Raw genomic sequence first — 19,313 nt, 5'->3', positions numbered from 1 at the left:
GCAGAGCACATCTGCCCACTCGTGCCCTCCTGCCCCCGCAGTACCCGAGGCCCTCATCAGGTTGGGTCCTGATGGTTGGTCCACTACCAAGCTGTACCCACAGCTGATTTAACGGAAGCGCTCTAAGGTTATAAAACACTTAGAGAACAGAACAACAGAAGGCAAGGTCGTACTTACGGCCTCCTGCCCCTCTCCGCTGGCGCTCCCTGCTGCAGCACTGCTGTGCTCCGTGTCCCACGGCCCCTCAGCAGCATCACCCCCCGCTCTGCTCTGTGTGCTGTGAGCAGCCCGACTCACAGCGCTGCTGCCCGGCCTCTGCAAAACAAATGCTGTGGCACAAAACAAACGTGACAGCACCACACGTTGGGAATGCTTGCATTTTGTAGCGCTCCGCACTACTGCTGCAAAACACATCTTCCTAAACAAAGCTTGTCCACCACACAGACAACAAACTGAAAAACACCCAACACGCAGTCTGGGGTGGGTAAGTGCCCCTTGTGCTTTTATTTCATTTCACTTGATTTAGAAACGTAGCGATTCCCCTCTTCCCAATCACAAAGGATACCTTTCCTTCACAGAAGAAAATACGAGCCTTTTTTTCCCCCATTACAAGACACTCTAGGTTCCTCATTCACACCTTAGGTTTGCCCAGGCTTTCCTAAGCCCTTTTTAAGGCTGCAGGAGCCCCACGGTGCAGGTGTGACACCACAGGTGTAACCACAGGGCTCTGCTTCGCGTAATGCTCTTTTCCCCCCACACCTTTTGTGCTGTGCAGAAGGTGCCACAAGGCTGCTCCCCTCACCCAGCTTCTTCACTTCTGATCAGTTTTAGGCAGCAAAAGAAAGGCTTTGAAAACAAACAAACAAACAAAAAAAACAGCACGAAAAACAACCAACAAACCCAAACCAACTTGCACGTGGTTCATGCACAGACATTAGGTTCAGCATCAGAGCCCAACAACGCAGCCAGGGTCCCTAAAAATGCTGCCCTTGCTGTGACTGACCCTCCACAGCTCCCAGGCAGCAGTGCCCTCTGCTGCAAGGCCTGCAGCAGGCAAGCAGCTCAGGTCTGACTCCACAGCTTGCCACAAATGGACTCTGTGTTTTTTTTCTGCAGGCATCTTCTCGAGCTTGCTGGGAACACAGTAAATGGTGGGAAGGCTGCAGTGCAGGGCAAAGACAAACTGCCACGCTGTGTGCCTGCTCACCAGCTCTGCCTCCCCTGCAGGAGCTCAGCTCTGTGCAAACAGCCCCAAGGCTCCCCATGACACAACCAGCTGACTGCTGCTGAGTTACAGCCTGGATCCCCTCCCTGGGGATTCCATGCAACTGTGCCACAGCAGTACCTCAGCATTTAGCTCTAGGAGAGCTTACCTCTGTCTGCAGTCCCTGAATTTGTTGAATAAAAAGTTCTGAGGACAATTCTCTGCAGCAAAACTCTCTCCCAAAGCCTCACTGCTCCTCACTTCCAGCATGTAGTGTTCACTGACACAGCACACGTATCAGGCTTACAATACAGCTCAGCCACACAAACCTCCATTCACCCCCCTCTATTTACTCAGAGTGGACAGGACTGTTCAGCATACAGCAGCTTCCCAGTCCCCATCTAGAAAGCATCTGATTCACCTTTCTGTGACTACCTGACACAACGTTGGGCTTCTTTGCGGGTCTTTGTAGGTGAACTCAGCAGCACTCTCGTTTGAAGCGTACAAACAAGGAAACTCAAGTCCTCGACTGTGATGTGACATCTGAGATGCACCACTGTGGATTTAAACCAAAAGCAGGTAACAGCTAGACTTCCCCACACCAAATAAACCCTTGAGAAGAGCACAGCATCCCACAAGCCTTACTCTGTTCTCGCCATCTCCTGCCAATATTGTGGACGTCTGCTGCCAGCCCGCTGCAGCTCTGACAAAACCCTGACAGAACAAGGGCTCTCAATGAGCTCTGCCTGCACGGACATTGGCAGGAAGCCTCTGAAGGACTTCCACCAGGACAAAAGCTCTGGCCTCACCCACCCCATTGCAGGATTCAAACCACCCACTGCTTAACCATCGTGCACAAGATGTGGTGAGGTGCTGCTGGTGTCCCTGTGCTGTGCCACACCCCGGCCAACCAATTAAAAGCCACTGCTTTTTGGGTTAGGCCTGCCAAGGCTGCCACGCTCTGCAAGACAGAAAAATGACAGTTCATTGAAAAAGATGAGTCCTCACCTCTACTCCAAGCAAAACGTATTTTCTTAAAAAAAAAAACAAACAGCCCCCAGCTTTCCAATCACACCAATACTGCACTCTGTCACAGAAGTAAAGGGTTCAGCTTCTTAGACAAAACCACTCTTAAGAAATACCTGAAGCAAGCAAGAAGAGCAAACTGCTTCAAAATACTTTCCCTCATCAGAGTTCACAAATGTTAAGCCAGTTGCCTGCTGGTCTTCACAAGCAACAGCATCCTTATTCTTCCATAAAATCGCATCTCCAGTTCAGTCAAGCTCAGAACTACATTGACTACTTTAAAAAAAAATAATATCTGTAGTGTTATCCCCCCGATTGCACTCGAGTCAGAGTCACCATCTTATGGGCGCCCGTGCTGGGAGGTGAGGCTGTATTTGGCTGTGTCTCCCCCCTAGCATTTTTTTCTACAACTGAGCCTTGTAGTAATTTCCCTTCCAATCCATCTGTCGAAATATTTGAGGTTGCTGTTGTGTTGGAGGTGTGGGGCGCCGGGCCATTCTCTTGCGTTTTAAAATAGATGATATAAAATACCGGCAAGACAATTCCTACCAAGAGCATAATAAAAACTGCATTCCACCACTGGATTCCACAGTCCGCACCATTACTGCTCTCCCGCTTCCCCGGCTCGGCCAGCGGCCTCTCCGGTGGCTCCACGCAGAGCTCAGCACTCAGCTGCGCCTCCGCCTGCACGGCGTCCTGGATGCTCTTGTCGATGCCTTTGAAATAATCCACGAGCTGCCCGCTCTCAGAGCAGCCGCTGCCGCCAGCGCCAGGCTCCGGCACGTCCACCAGCACCGCGCCGCTCTGCGAGCGCGCAGCCGGGAGCGGCCTCAGCTCCTTGCTGCTCTCTGTCAGCAGCCCGTGGGTCTTCACAGGGATCTTGATGGACTTCAAAGCGTACAGGTCCTGCTCCCTGATAAAGTTGTTGACGCGTTTGATGTCTGCAACCTGCAAGATCCAAAAAGGACATCGCGTATTAGTTCAAAACGACCCAACCTTTCACTAGCGTTGAAGCAAGAAGTGGCTACAAAACCAGCCTGAAAAGAAAAACAAGCTCTGTCTGCAAGCAGTTCACTGTTCTTCAGAGATTTCCAGTGGTTGCAGACATGCTCCAGGTCCTGCAGCTTTAAGATGCTCCTGTTACATCCATTGCATGGACCCCCACCACACGGGCCCCCACAGTGCTTTCGCACCTCTTATGTAAGTTGTGCCTTTCTTACCAAGTTTTTCCCCTCTCTTTGCTTTCGTTACCTTTCTCTCCCTTTTTAAATCCAAGTTATAGCAAGAGGAGTCTTTGGAGCAAACCTTGTAAAAGCAGTTACACCTTAAACAGCAGACAAGTGCTGATGGTGATGGGAAAACTGCAGTGCAAGCAAGAGGTAAGCAGTAACAGCATCTCCGGAGCACACAGCAGCTCTGCAAGCAAGACTGCAGGCTGGGAGAGAGCAGCAGGCACCTCTCACACTGCTGAGCTTCTCCCCTGCATAACTGCTCCATGCAGCTCACTTCACAGCTGGTACAAGGCCCTGGTGATAAACATTTAAAGCAATAATGTCCACCTGTGAGCAGCTCTGGATGTTGATGTGTGCTAACAGACCTTCAGCCAGGGGTCCACACCTGTGCCTGGTGTTTGCACCCAGCTCAGTCACGCAAACAGCAATGAGAACAGCAAGAAAGTACACACCATACATACAGCATAAGTCAACAAGGGCTGCTGGTATCAAAAAGCAAAGTCAGCAGGAAGGCAGCATTTCCTTATTTAATGTTAAGTAAAGAGAAGGCAGCTTAATACAGTGTACACAGATAACCCCCTACAACCTCTGTCAGATAACAACCAGGCCCCAGTGCAAGCAGCAAACCAAGGCAGCCAAGCAGACATGAAAGAATATTGAAGGAAAGGCTGAAGGAGGCAAAGCAGAGGGAACAGCAGGACCTGACTCTAAGAGACCCAACATCTCCGACATACCACACACAGAAAGTCTGATTTGCTCTTGTAGAAGTTTAGCAAATTACTGCACGATGGTCATTCACTGCACACTCACAAATGTCAGGCTACCAATGAAACCAGTAAAACCATGAGGAGGGTTAAAACCAAGAAAGTGCTTTTCTTCCTGCAATGAGTGTCGTCAGCTCCAACATCACTTGGCAGCTCACAGCAAAGATCTGCCCTTATAAAAGACAGCACACAGGTAAGCAGAAGGCAGCCCTATGGCAGTTCCCAAAGAGCTGCTGCAGAAACACGACCCTCTCCTTGGTGGCTGCAGAATGGCTGCCTGCAGGCAGCCCCAGGGACCACCTCAGCCAGGGGGGAAGGGCTCCCTGCCCTGCAGGGCTCTGCCTGCACAGTTCTGCTCCCTTCAGCCCATGTTGTTAGGGAGAGCTGGTTCAACAGGCAGGTCTGCTATGTCACAGCTGAGCTGCAGGACTGCGCTGAAAAGGAGAGGGGAGATGGATGCCCGAACGTCGTGTTTACTCTGCACAGCCTGACACATCTGAAAATGGGGTGTTTAATGCAGATCCTAATCTGCTGCCCCTGCAGCTAAGGGAATCCTCAGCTGCTGGATCAGACTCCTCACAGCTTGCCTCAGCGAAACATCAGGAATTAAACTCTCCAAAATTACTTTGTTATGAAATAACAATCTGACACTAAGCCTCCTAACTGAAGCCGTGCCTCAATTTTCTGTTTTCTTCCAATGAAAACAGATTACTGGGACAGTAAACATCCCCTGCAGTGTCTGCAATCAAACTGCAACGCTGCGCTAAAGCTCTAGAAACAGAAAGTAGAGCAGCGCTCACACAAAAACAACAAAGCTGGTGGGAAAAATGTACAGCACTGGGCTGAGCAAGCCATTTAGGCTTATTATTTGTACTCATTTTTGGCTGCAGTGAGCTCCTCCTGTCCCAGCTGAAAACTATGCCAAAAGCAGGCCCAGATTATACGTGGTCAAGAGTAAAAATGAGAAGTTTGTCGTGCCCTGCATCTCTGCCAAGTTACCTGTTGCACAAACAAAACTCTCTTGCACTGTCTCAATTCTCCCACCCCAAGCAGGCCCTGATGACTCTCAAACCAGTAACAAATTCTCTGGAATTTCAAGGAAATTTCAAGGAAAGCCCATCCTGGACTTTTTACACTGCCCACATTTTTTGCAGCTAAAAATCTTTGCTGACATCCCAGTGGTCTTTCAGGAGCTGCTTAACTGTGCAAATCCTACAAACTACATTGATACTGACCACTGTCAGCCTGTAAATAAATACACAGATCCCCAGCCACAAGGATTTCCATCTCTCTTCAATGTAATGGGAACAAATCAGAAGTGTGCTTTCTGAAGGGAGGGAAGGCAGGGCGTTCTGCTGCAGGAGGAGTGTGCCGACTGCCTGAGTGCTCCTCGCTGACACCACAGGAGCCACACTCACGTTTTCTCTTAAGAGAACCAACTGTTGCTGGTAATCTTCCTTTAAGTTCAGTGAACTGCTACGATGTGGCACGAGTGGCAACAGTTGTGACTGTTATCTGCTGAAGAAGAGTACAGGGCTGCTACAACATCATCAGCGCCACTGCTCGCAATCAAAGCCTCTTTAAGCCCTACCAGGATCTTTCCTTCACAAGCACCAGCTTCAGCAGAACCCAGAAGGGCCTTTGTTTTGTTTTTGTTTCTAAGGGATTGGGAGGGGAGGAATTGTCTCAGCTTCTCTAAGCCCTCTTGCTTCAGCTGTACCTTACAGCTGTGCTATTAAGCAAGACAGTGCAATAATATTGCAACAGTTCAGCAGTACCATGTCATTATCACCAACCAGGCCATCGTCCAAATGCTTGCATTATGCAACTTCTTAATCACAGCCTAGCTTGTAGATAAAGGAGCTTGTAGGTAAAGGAGACTCGAAAAATAAAGCTGTAACTGCTAAGCAATGGGGTATTCTTAATATTCACATCAGGTCATTCAAACTGTCACCATTTTTCCCCCACATCAAACTCAAGAGTGTGTGTTTTTCAGTATGTTCCAACTCCAGAGACAGTCTTTGTGCGTGTGCTGTTCTCTGCCTGCAGCTGGCTGAGCCACATGCACCTCTGTGTACTGCAGGAGCCATCGAAGACCCCGCACAGCAGCTCTGTGACCCACAGTGGCACCTCTCCTATTGTAGGTCCATCTCAGACCCAGCATTTCCCAGCAATATGGAAGCTCATCCCTTTCAAAAAAAAGAAACAAAAAGGGAAATCAAGCCCAGGCCCCACCAAAGCAGCATTTCTTAACGCTGTTCAACTCATTTCAAACCTGTAACCCCAGAGAGGGCGGTGCTCTCACCCTCACTTCTGTGCTCAGCTTCAACTTTATGCCCTCGAATAAATAAATACCAATCATGACTTTGCTGATGTCATCCAAACTAACCAGTAAGCCAGGCCACGTGGGATGACATCTTCCATGGCTGTTAGCTCAACAGCTCTTTTTTTTAACCTTTCTCCAGCTCACTTTCTCCCAGCTGTTGATCATTCATGAAATACACAGGGCAAACGCTGTCAGACAGCAAGGAGCCTACACACAATTCTGGGAAGTACTCTGCATGCACAACACATCTCTAAAAGTAAAGAAAACAAAAGCAAACAGAGATATCTCTTACTTTGCAACCATACTGCAGGGCAAGCTTGTTCAGACTGTCGTCCTCAGTGATGTCTCTCTCCAGAAGCACCACATCCCCAGCTCTGCCCCGTGCATTGCTGCACTGCCGCTCCCTGCCCCTGGGCCGCAGCTCCATGACGTTGAGCTCCTCGTCCGACGACTCCTCCGAGTCAGAGCGGCCATTTGGGAACACGTACACTTGCCCTCCTGGGTAGCTGTGGATGGAAACAGGAGCCTGGAAGGGTTTGGTCCGGCTCTCGTTCAGCCTCATCTTCTATAGCAGCACCTGGAACAAAACAGACGTCACAATTTTTCATGATGCCATCTCTTTTTAAGGTCTGCCACGGGACAACGCTTCGCTCCACGTCACAAATTCTAACGTTTCCTAACAATAAATACGAGAAAGCCACCCCTTCACTTAAGGCAGGAATCTTTACTACGGCAACGATCCCTCAGAACAACGGGACCGAGAGCACCGCGTCCAGCCCCAGCCGCACACGCTAAGGACTGAGCGGTGCTACCTGAGGAGCCCTCAGTTCCCCGCAGAACCGTTCGGAGTTACGGAGACGCGCAAACCGCGCGCATTCCGAGCCCCGGCCACGCGTACCTGCGACCTGCGGAACGCCGACAAGAAACGGCCCGAGCGCTTCGCCCCACGAGGCCGCAGCCGCCCGCCGCCCCTCCGTCAGCGCTCAGCCCTGCGCTGTGGCCGCGCTCGCGGTCGGAGTGGCGCTGCCCGCATCCTCGCGCGGCTCCGCGCGGCCCCTCGGTCCGCCCGGCGCGGCCTGCCGCCTCCTCCCGGGGAACGGGCCCGGCCGGGGCGGGGGGAGCGGTTCAGAGGGGCCTCGGCCCGACCGGAGCCCCGCCGTCACGGCCCGCCGCTCTCGGTGCCTGACCCGCGGCCCCGATCCCGACGGCCCACGCCGCCGCCCCGTCTCCCGGCCCCTCGCTGCCCGCCGGCCATCGGCCGCGCGCACCAACCTAACTCCGTCTCTCCCCGACTCCGTCTTCCATTGGCTGGCAGCGCGGAAAGGCGGGACCTCAAAGCCACTTGACCAATGGGAAGCTGGGAAGGGCAGCGCACAGAGGTTGGTTGAGAGGTCGGCGCTGGAACGCGCCGGGTGAGGCGCCTCTTAAAGGGCCCGCGCCGCAGGAGCGCCGTGGTTGCGCCGCGCGGGTTGGGCACGAGGAGCCGGCAGCTCCCACGTGGCGCCTGCACAGCGACATGAGCTCCTTCCCAGGAAAAGCCAGACTTAATCACATCCCGATAAAGAAAAAAAAAAAACTTCAACGAAGATCTCGGTTCAGGCTTTCCAAAAAGAGCACGACCGGGAACAAGGCTCCCTCCTCCTCTCTCCTGTGATTGCTTTAAGATCTTGCCCAAATCCAGAACTGCTGTTCTCTTCACCCCTTCTGCTTTGTCCCCATCTATGCAGGCTGACTTCAGGAGCATTCTCATTTCACTCACATTCCTTGTATCTTGTTTCCCTTTAAGCAGCCTACCAAAAACTTATTTAATCGCAATAAAATCTATTATTTGCATTTCAGAGTGCTCAGCGACAGTCCACTACCTTCAGCTGGGAAGCTGGGGGCTGAGCGCACAACTTGAAAGCAGCTCTGAACGCTACATTAAAGCAGCCATCCGAGGGCCGTTTCACACATCCCAACACATTGGCTCACCAGCACTGGCTGCTGGGCTGCAGCTGTTCAGGTTGGCACCCGGTGGTTTCCAACTGTCCTGAATTCACAATGGTGAAAGCTGCAATTCATAAATCACCATAACTGTGAGCCGTGATTTGGGATTAATAAAAGCGAGTCAGAGGGAAATCATTCACCCATTTCCTCTGCCGTATGGGTTATTAACAAGAAAAATGTAGAATGAAGAGTAATCAATAAAAGAGGAGGTGGGAACCCTCACAAATACTGAACTATAGCCCTGATACAGTGCAAGTTAAAGAAATACTTCTTTAGCATCTGCTTCTTAATTTCAACCAGTCACTTCCGTTCAGTCGAGCATAAAATGGGAAAGACTCCAGAAGAGCAATGTGAGGCAACAGAAATCTACTGATACTTCTGGTATCACTGAATTGCATTTCAGTAAAGTTACCCTCCATTTCAAATGTAGAAGTGTGAGCCAAGTAGAACAAAATAATAGTCTCCCATGTCTGGAGTGACTGAGCTTACATGAGTACTGTGTACACATTTGATTGAATTACATACAGCAACATGTTTAAGAGACAGATACACCATGCACACCACTTAGGAAAGAAAACTTCAGTTAAATTAAGTTAATATCAGGCATATACTTAATACAGTTAACTGAGCTATGGAGGTTACTCGAAGTGCATGTTTGGTAGCACTGGGCTCCACCTTACCTCTTAGAATGATCTCCCCAGTTTGCAGGGCATGTCCACCTCAGCAGGTTCCGAACTCAGCCACAGGCAGTTCCACACACGAGCACTCCTGCCACTGACAGCCCGCGAGGGGTCTTGTGTCGAAAACAAGGAACAAAGTGATGGTTTAGGGATCACATCTGGAAAGAAACACAAAACCTGTGTTCACGCTGTTGTGTAGTAGCAGCCACAAGACCTGGCTTACAAAAAGCTTCACACCTTGTCCATAGGGGAATTCCCAACTGAGGGGCAACCGGACCCAGACAAGACCAACATCTTCCTTACATAAGGGTACACCCACTTGCAAGGTGACACCCAGCCCTGCAGCATGGGGCACACACAGTGGACACAGTGGCTTGTAGTGCTGGCCAGAGAGAAGCTTGCTATTGCCTGCAAGGAGAAGCAGATTTTGTCAACCCTCTGAGTAGCATGTGAAGCTGTGGGCACACCGTACCTCTGACTTCTTCCAGGCAAGAAGCACAGCTCTCATGTCCATCCTTGCAAGTTTTTTTTCCTCCTTGTAACACAGCAGGCATTACAATAAGCATTCATCACTCATCTCCAGCTCATCAGATTAGTCCCACCTATGACAACTAAGTTTGCGACTATGCTGTGACTCAGGATTGAGACTTTCATCTTGGGAACCACAACGCAGATCTAAACAGCACTGCCGTCTCCTGGAGGAGATAACGTGTCCTTGTTCAGAGACCTAGTTCTGTGCTTGGCTTCCAGCAAGCAGCACCATTTGGCTCTGGCTGCCTGGTCTGTGTGATAGCAGAGAATGAATTACTTAAGAAAAAACAGATACTTATTCTTTATATAAAAACAAATGACAAATTAAAAGTGGTTTTAATTTTGAAGTTCGTATTTTCTTGAGATTATGCCAAATCCTGGAACCCCTACTCCACACCCTGTCCTTCTAGAGGAATTTGGCTAGGGAACACACCGTAAGATTTGTTCCCTTTCCTCTCCTTTACTCTTAAAGTCCTGAGTACTAGTAAAATCCTGCTCCTCCACCCCCCTTCCTGCAACTGGTAAATTGTGAAGAACAGGAATGTTCCTGGGAAGAAACCCAGGCTGAATCGCATTCAGAACAAGTCAGAGATTTCTTGCATAGCTGAAGCATGTGTTTGCAATCCCCAACTGCTGGAGCATGCAAGCCCTGCCAGCATATATTGTTCCTTCATATATTCTCAGAGAGCTCTTAGAGTCCAGGGCACTCTGTGGACAACATTCCACTGAGGCACAACTTCTTGGCCCATCTGCTAATGTTGCCAGGGACAAAAAGGCTCTTGTGTAGGTATGGCAAATAGGCAGCACCACTTTTCCATGAAACTACGTTAGTGATGGTCGGAGCCATCGGTCTGCATGATGTCCTGAGCCACAGACTGGCTCCATTTGAGCTGGCTTACCTACAAGGCAAGGTTTCAGGCAGCTTCTAGAACTGGTTAACTCTGGTAATAAGCATGTGCAGCCCCAGCAAAGTACTGCCCAGCAAGGAGGGACAAAACTGTGAGAACTGTAATGAATGCCCAGAAGTTATCTGGTAACTGCTGGGAAGCAGCAGACAGCCAGTAGCTACACACAGCCTGCTCTCCCTTCTCCTGAGAGCTGCCACTAGCCCAGAGAGAATTTAAATTAAATCTAAATGGAATGGTTCAAAACAGGAACATGACGTGGCCAAGAAGGGTGGGAAGCTGGGGACTGAGACACTGGTTGGAAGAACACTGCTTCAGTGCATACGGGAGGAAGCTTTTGTCCTTGGCATCATGCAGTGTGCAGTACACTACAGGAGCACAAAGTGAGTCTTCACTCAAGCTGGTGCTGGTACTGGGGAAAGGCAGGTTGATGAAAGCATCACTTGCCTTTCCAATGACCTTATCATATGAGCAGAGCTTGCCAAGAGCTGTCTCTCATTCTGCACTCCTCACAGCCTGAGCCAACAAGCCTGAACACCCTGTGCTGATATCTGATATTGCTCAGCATTGCATGGCAGTCTCGAGCACTGCAGATGCATCCTTTCAGAATGGACGATGACTTCTGTGTGCTTTTCTGCACATGGCATGCTCCTTGCTTTCTCCAGCTCATCTAACTTCCAAACATGTCCAATCCAACTTTGTAATTTCTTAAATGTGAAGAACAGAGAAAACAGAAAGGTCTTCCAGTTCAAGATCTTTGACCTCAGTACCTGAAATGGCTGTGCTGTGCTTAGCTTGGCTAGTTTCATTCTCCCAGGTAGGGTTCCCACGTCTGGTGCATGGCAACAGTAATGAGCAAGTAACACATGGGGGCAGCAGCACGCTTTGCTTTCTTGTCAAACATGCAGGAACTTGTGGCTGTGGCATCCTTACAAGGTCTCATGGAACTGAGGTGTCCCGGGATTTGAGGGTCACTGTATTGGACACAAGACCAGAGTGACAGTCACGGCTGATCACACTGTGGGAAATCCTTGACGAGAGGATCTTTGCGGCCTCACAGCCCAGAAACCTGTGCCTGTGTCACTGCATCTGGCCTTCCTCCTGTCCCTGCAGTTCCAGTGCAAGCACTCTGTGCTCATGTTACAAAGTGCATTCAACTGGCAGACAGTGGCACCATTGTCTGCAATGGCAAATATGGAGGAAGTGAAAATCTCAGGGCTCAGTGGCTCAGTTCAGACCCTGCTGTCCACCACTGCAGCAGCCTGCTGAGCTTGTTGCACTGCAGGAAGGATGGAGTCCAGCATATGCCACTCAGTGGGGTGAAATGAAAAGGATGCTCTCATTTGACTGCATCAGAAGAAAGATGCAGGGTTCACATGACATCATTTATTATCTTAGAGATTCTGAGTGTTCAGGTAATGGGGAAAAGCCTGAATCTTGGCAGTGAATTTGGTAAAGGCTACATTTTCAGAGTAGGAGCATTTAGGTCAGGGAAGTGGTCCTAATTTACACTGCAAGGCTCTGCGATTGATTGCCTGACACCAATATTTCCACAGCAGGATGTCCTTGCTGCTGGAGGTGAGCAGAACTTCAGGAGTTGCTTGTGCACCTGATATTCACCTGGTCTCTCACATCAGCACCGCACAGTGTGTGAGTACACGTGGTGTCTGAGTGGTTACCCAAGCTGATGCTCAAAATGGCAAGAAATAAAAAACAGCAAAAGGAACCCCAGAGAAATGATGATGGGTTGATTATAATGAGGAATAGGAAACAAACCAGCTCTATGCCTCATGAGTAATTAGAAAATAATCATCAGACAAATGGCCAAATAGGAAAAGCATTTTCTGTAACTAAGGCTACTACTTTAATTGGAAAGTGCTGTTAACACAACTGCATGATGGAGGCGAGAGCAATAGCACAACAGGGCTGTTGCAGATCTGCAAGTAAACAGCTGAAATGCATCTCTCAACTTCAATCTGTGACTTTCTGAAGCCAAAAGAACAACTTTAAATTTAAAACTGCTGTTGGAGCTCATGCTTCAGTTGGGCTTTGTGCCAGGACATGCAAAGACTTAGGGCATTAAGAGTCATGTAGAAGAAAAGACAGTGAGGAGTCATTTGAGCTGGCTAGTAATGCACTGAGATGTAGCAAGATCTGCCTTCATTCCCTTTAAGCTAACTTGTGGGGAAGGAAATTGGAAAAAATGAGATTGTATCACTTATAACTCTTACAGCAAATCTAGGGCTGAGCACAGCCTTGGCCGATACAACTGTGTCCTGCATACAGAGCAACAGAAGGGTCACTGCCCCAAGCGGCCTCTGCCCTTTCAATAGCTGGGCAGTGAGGTGGCCCCTGAAGGTGCCCAAAGTGCTAATCAAGCATCATTAAAGGTATCCAAGGAACTGTTCTGACAGCTGTTGTCTTCTATTCACTTTGAACCATAATCTCAGGGAACTTTTCTTCTTCCAGAGAGTTCAAAGTATTCATAAATCCACAGCCATGCAACGCTTTAATGGTACCTCTGCTATTCCCTGAGTTGCAGGGAATTAACTGATTCACCCATGGCTGATGCACACAGCACAGCCTGATCCCAGCACTGGGAAACTGGGGCGAGCAAGCATTAAGCAATAAAAGACGTGTCTGACTGTCAGTAAAGATCTAGTAATGCTGCATTTACAGTGAACAGTAGCTCACACGTGAGCACTACCAGCATGATCACCAGGTACCAAACAAAGCACAACCAGCCAAATCTCCTACAGAAAAGGAGAAAGAGCTGACCAATGCCTTTTTCTACAGGCTGTGTCCCTCCTGGTTAATGCTGCAGTTCCCTGGATCTTTGCATAGGCAGGGTTTCAACAGACAGCCTGAGAATGATTATCAGGAGTCTATGTGATCCTTCCCTGGGACTCTTCACTGCCAGAAGCTGCTTTACAATATTCCCAACCATTTCCCTAACTATCTGACATGTTGGACAAAATTAAAGAAACATGGGCCTTGGGCTTCAAGATGACTGGGAAATAGCTAATCAGGCTCTCAGCTGAGCCAATTCAAGGAAGAACATCATCAGCAATACATTTTCTCTAATTGGAGCCAAGGAATGGGTACGTTCTCATGGGAAAATCTTCCCCTTTCCTCTAGGCCACATGGACCATGAAGAGAGGGGCCCCAGTGGGCAGCAGAGGACATCTACCATAGTGCTGGGGACTTACTTAGATGATAAAGAAAAAGAAATGCCACAAAAATGTTCCCTTTTTTTTTAGACAAGTGCTAGGAAAGCCTCTACAGCTGCAGGAGCCCTTGCACTTCACATGCTCGTGCAAATGGTGGGTAAGCAGTCTAGGGAGGGTAGCAGTCTAGGCTGCGTTTACAGCTGCTCATGGGCCCACAGCTGGGGCTCACCATGTAGACACCAACCTCGTAAGGAACACTTTGTACGTCCAGGATCCAGAATCAGGAAGGGAGTTTCACCACGGTCTCCTCCACAAAGGTCAGAGAGAAGCTGGTTCCTGGGTTGTGCTCATGAGGAGATCACCAACATGGTACACGGGAGAGTGGTGCATGTTGGCAATGATCCCTGGCCTTTAAAACTACCAGGATCCCATGCCCTTCTCACTTTCAATTTTGTCCCTCTTTGTTCTGAAATCAGAACACATACAAGTGAAAAAAAAAAAAAAAAGGAGGGTGGAGAGGAACTGCTATGAGAATTAAAGCGATAGCAGCAAGATGAACACCACACAAAGCCACCCCTCTTGCCTCACTCCTTAAAATTGAAAACACCTCTCTATTCTTCCCCATTTATTACTATAGGAAAGTGCATTTTTGAGTCTTAAGGTCTTCTGTGTCTAAAGAGGTGGCACTGGGGCGTGCTGCTGTACCAGTGCTGAACTTTGGGGTAGCTCTGCTTCAAGTTACTGAGGAAAAATCACAGTAAAAGTGCTAGCTATGGATCTCAGCATGATCAACATCGGACTTTAAGAACCTGCACTTACAAACTCCTTGCCTGACAGGGAAAGAAATCTATCAAAACACTTTCAACTTACCAGAAAGCTCACACCAGCTGCTCTTTGTGGAAATGTCAAGGGAACAAGACCTCATCCCAAATGGCCAGAGAACACAAGGTGCTGCTGAACAGGAGGGGAAGATGCTGTACAACATGTGGCACCTGAAGAAGTGAGAAAAGCCAGGGCAGCTTCTTGGTCCAGGAGATAAATCTTCATGCCTTTTTATAGATATGATGCATTTACAGATATTTCCAGAAAGGGGCAGTAGAGACCAAACCCACAGGACGAATAGGAAAAGACATCCTCTTCAGGGAGAAATACACATAAAGAGTGAGAATTACTTGCAGTGGCTTTTCCTTGGCATAGAGAGGCTCCACCATGCCATGTCCATTCAAATAAAACCAGCAGGACTTACATAGGCCAAAATGGGGCTGCTTGGTGTAACAATTGCAGTTTGCTCTGAGATGACTTCCTTTACCTGCTCTTCAGGAGAGCAGTAACCCTGCCTATGTTTCAAATACAGATACTGCATGGGCTGCATGAGCTGGCACAAGGCTTTCCAGTGCATCAGAGGAGCACTATATTACGTACTACATAACACAGCCAACCCTACAGCACCAAGGTTTTCCGTCAAGCTCACAGATGCTTATGCCACTGCTCATCATTAACACAATTTCACTTCCATCTGACCTTGAACGAGTGGAGACATGACAAAAAGAGGTGCTTTTAAAATCAAGACTCTCAGCAACTCATGTTGTTAAAGTCTGAAACAGGAAGGCCCGTCTTTGCACCTTTTTTACCATCTCTTCAGATTCTCCTGAACCACAGAGCAAAATTCTAAAGCTGATTCAAGTTCTTTACCTGGAGAAAACCCCACATGTTTTACTTAATTCAAACCACCTATTTTCAGCTCTTCATTGCTGCATTATGCCATCCTCTTGCATCATACATCATCCACGGAGGAGGGAATGCTTTTGGCAGTGGAATGCCCAGAAGCCCCAGCTGTGGGACAATGCAAGCAGGCACAAACCATGCAGCCAGTCTCTTCCTTAAAGAGCTTCTAGCCTAAGAATAAGATTTCAAAACAGGGAGAAGAGCAGGGAGCAACATCAGGTGAGAGACAGCTATCTGCAGCAGAGGAGGTGAGGCAGTAACAGCTTCATCGGGAAACCAAGAACCTTTTCTGATCCTGCACACAGCATAGCACAACACACCAGCAATCTGGCTGCAGACCGAAATCTTGGCTTCCCCTGAAGCCAATGGCAAACATCCCACTGGCTTCAGTGGGAGGAGGACTTCGTGCCAGATCTCGTGCTTCCCATTCCTTTGCCGTAGCCATGAGAGCAAGCTTCACTTCCAAGGCAGTGTCTGCAGCTAGGGCCTTCTGGGACAGGAGAATGGTTCTCCTTGCCACCTGACAAGTATCAATGGGAAATAAAAGACTTCTTTTTAACAGAAAACTGTACTGCCCTGGGTAACAAGCTGTTTAGTGATATGAGACTCTCTAGCCTGAATTTTTTTTTTTAGGTTTCAATGTCTGTCTACAAGGTGCAGAAGAGCTCAATCATACAGCTTTTGGCCCTGGTGGGGACACTAGTGGGAGAGGTGGCACGAACAGAGTTACGCAGCTGGAAACCCTCATCTCTCCTGTCTTAATATCTCTCAACCCATACTATCACATGGCGGTACAAATGCATAGTGTGACTTACAGCAACATGGCAGACAGGAAAATTAAGATGGCCCCTTTTACAGAAAGCGTATCCCAGCTGCTTTTAGCACAGCAGAGTCAATGGCTATTTGAGGAGTTGAAGAAAAGGATGCTGGCAGAACTGTATGCTGACTGCACAGGGCTCTCTGTGTTTGCTCTGGCATGAAAGGTTACTTAGATCACTGTGCAGGCTGGAGATGGAAGGTTCTGGTTCCTATCAACCTGGCAGACTTGGTATAGCACAAAGGGGACGTATGTTCGGCTGTTGAAATGAGCATCTTGAGATCTCCTAGCTATTTTTGAGGTGGCAAGGTCAGGACTCACATTCCTTACAAACCTTTGCTTTCCTTGGCAATAATCAAGGGTGCTGTTAGGGAAATCCTGGTGGGTGTTTTGTGATCAGTCAAGCACAGCAGATTACATTACTGGATGGTGTATACAGGACCTCCCATCTTCTAGACATAGTAAAACAAGTCTGTTTTCTCCAGAAATTCTGGAGTCACCAGCATGGTGCTGGCCACCTGTATTATTTCTTGGGTCACACAGAATGTCTACCGGTCAGACTGATGTCTATACAGCTGACTGTTTGCATATCAATTCTAAAGGCAAAGGAAATTCTTAAAATCCCACAGCACAAATGTGCACTGCTACAGAAAAGCAGGTGGAGATGTGCCAAGATACAGCTCCTCAGTTGCTACCCCTCTAACAAATGCCCTGCGAGGAAAACTGGAAAGTATTTCATGAAAGAGCAAAGATAACATAAGACTATCCGGCAAAGGCTGGAATTTAATATTAATGGCTTTCCTCTACTCACTGTATTTCCTGTTCCTAACTTAACCCACTAAAATCACCAATGGTCAGAGAAGGGCTATAAGCTTTTCCACATCTAAAAACCCCTTCATTGGAAGATCTCAGAGAACTTGGCAAGTATTAAGGACTGCTGCAGAATGGCTGTCCTCAGAGGATACTGTCCACGTAGTCAGCGCACAGAAGCCTTTTTGGCTCCCAAAGCCAAATACTGAAATTTAGGTTCTGCCCATCTCTGCAGGAATATCTTCCTGAGAGGAGCTGAGCTTCCCTTCAATTCATGCTCCACATTCAGTGTGAGAAATACCTTCCCAAGAGACAGATGGGTAACAGATACACAGCAGTGATGTGACTGGTGTCATTTCAGCCTATCAGCCAATTTAGAATCTGGCCCACAGAGTTTCTCAGGGGTTACAATGGAGACTGCTCATGCCTGTGCATGGCTCAGCTGCTGGTATTTCTAAACAGCTCTGTTCAACAATAGCACAGGGAAGTTTGTTTTGATAGTGAGCTGGACTAGGCCCCATCTCCCCACCTCTCCCTGCCAGCTGGTACTTGCCTGCAGGAGTCCAAGTATTAGTTAACATGGGTAAGAAGTGCAGGATTTTTCTCTTCCAAGTCTTGTGGTCTCTTGGTGATCCTACTGTGCCACCCACACCTCCCTTCAACTGGGCAAAATACCTGAATTATGAAGTTGACTTGCCAAGAGAAATTTAGACCAGAAACATCTCTGGAAAGATGGGTCTCACCAAGGGCTGCAGCCTGCAAAAGAGCACAGCGCTGGCTGGGGCACGTGGCTGGGGAGAGAAGCATTAGTCACTGCCTGCCTCATGTTCGGCCCTCTCGGACAGTCTCCTCTCTTGGAAGATGCACTGTTTTGCCTGTATGACTGTTGGCAGAAACTAGTGAGCAGAGCTGGTTGAAAATTTTCCATCTAAACAATATTTTTGAATTGCCAGAAGATACTTTAAAAATTAAGTGGAAAAATCAGAGGAAAGGGCCTGGGTTTTGGCTGACATTGGTGGTTAGAAAATTCTCAAACTTGAGATTTTTTTTAGCCAAAAATGGAAGCATTTGGGGTGAGGTGGGGAAGGAGAGAGGAGCAGCCTGGCAAGACTTAGCAGTACCCTGAAAAACATAGAAGACATTTTTTACAAATATGTTTTTGTCAGGGTTTTTTGTTCTTTTTGTTTTGCTTTGTTTTGGTTTTGTTTTTTGCATAGTGAATGATAGTTCTGTTTTAGACCCATTCTACAGGGATACTGGAAAACAAACTAATGTGCTTTTTACTTTCTTATGCTATACTCATATGCCCTTACGGTATATGCATAGGCAGCACTTTGTCTAGACAGATACATAAGAAACACCAAAGCTCATAGGATCTGCCCAAGAGCCTACCTCCCAAAAACTGAAGCTCTGACAGTAAGGCACATATGCACACAGCTGATTCTGCTCTGAGTTTGTACAGCTGATGGAAAGGCTTGACAAACATTGCCGTTGCCTTGCATACAAATAATCTAAGCCATGAGGACAGACAGGGAAAAGGCACTGCTTGCAAAGGTATGGCACACACAGCTATTGCAAAATTGTCCGTACTTAATAGGCAGCAACAGGCAATATATTGCTAATGGCACTGCAGAGACAATGGCACATAAATACCTGGAAGCTGCAGAAAGCTGTTTTCCATCTTGCTAACACAATCGTGCATGTTTTTCTTCTTCCCTTTTAAATTATTTCTTCAGCAAAACATGACTGAGAAAAGGAAACAACTTCTTCACTCCTGGGAAATGCAGCTGATGGCAGTACTTCTCTGGCTGTGTCAGCGTCTCGTCCTCAAGATGTGGTAAGCATGTTACAAAATGAACTGGGGAAGCTGTGAGGAAGGGTGACTGCAGCCTTGGAGACCTGCTGATGCCTGAGGAGCTCAGCAGGACCCCCCCTCCTCGACACAAACCTGGGCATTAAGCAGAGGTGACAGCGCTGAGGATAACACTGTGCCAATAGCACAGAAGTTGAACTACATCAATAAGAAAACTAAGAGGTTTTTAGGCAGTGAGAGCAGAGGAGGTTCAATTTACAGTGACTTCCTAAGGAATTAGACCATGATTCTGGACAGGATTTTTATTTTAGACAACACTTCATT

At 48.2% G+C, this 19,313-nt stretch overlaps 1 protein-coding gene across 4 annotated transcripts; it reads right to left on the bottom strand.

The window, feature by feature from the left end:
- Window positions 1–469: 469 nt before the first annotated feature.
- LYSMD4 (LysM domain containing 4) lies at window positions 470–18,312 on the bottom strand. Of its 4 annotated transcripts, XM_048956829.1 has the most exons (5): window positions 14,695–18,312; window positions 14,069–14,290; window positions 9,219–9,376; window positions 6,845–7,129; window positions 470–3,178 (listed from the first exon to the last, which is right to left on the bottom strand). In XM_048956829.1, exons 4-5 carry the CDS (start codon window positions 7,112–7,114, stop codon window positions 2,534–2,536), a joined length of 915 nt encoding a protein of 304 aa, XP_048812786.1. In that variant the 5' UTR covers window positions 7,115–7,129; window positions 9,219–9,376; window positions 14,069–14,290; window positions 14,695–18,312; the 3' UTR covers window positions 470–2,533. The 4 variants fall into 4 exon arrangements, with proteins under 4 accessions (XP_048812786.1, XP_048812787.1, XP_048812788.1 ...); XM_048956830.1 differs by lacking the exons at window positions 14,069–14,290; window positions 14,695–18,312 and having other exon boundaries at window positions 9,219–9,415; XM_048956831.1 differs by lacking the exons at window positions 9,219–9,376; window positions 14,069–14,290; window positions 14,695–18,312 and adding an exon at window positions 7,825–7,856.
- Window positions 18,313–19,313: the final 1,001 nt, after the last annotated feature.

The sequence above is a fragment of the Lagopus muta genome, chromosome 10 (genome assembly GCF_023343835.1).
Source record: "Lagopus muta isolate bLagMut1 chromosome 10, bLagMut1 primary, whole genome shotgun sequence".
NCBI lineage: Eukaryota > Metazoa > Chordata > Aves > Galliformes > Phasianidae > Lagopus > Lagopus muta.
This window is presented reverse-complemented; position numbering and strand designations above follow the sequence as displayed.

What these genes read in the sequence shown, in the direction of transcription:
- LYSMD4 (XM_048956829.1), bottom strand. Translation starts at nt 7,114, where the DNA reads ATGAGGCTGAACGAGAGCCGGACCAAACCCTTCCAGGCTCCTGTTTCC. An exon ending in CCCTGCAGTATGGTTGCAAA is followed by an intron (nt 3,179 to 6,844) that starts GTAAGAGATATC and finishes TGGATCTTGCAG; the next exon opens with GTTGCAGACATCAAACGCGT.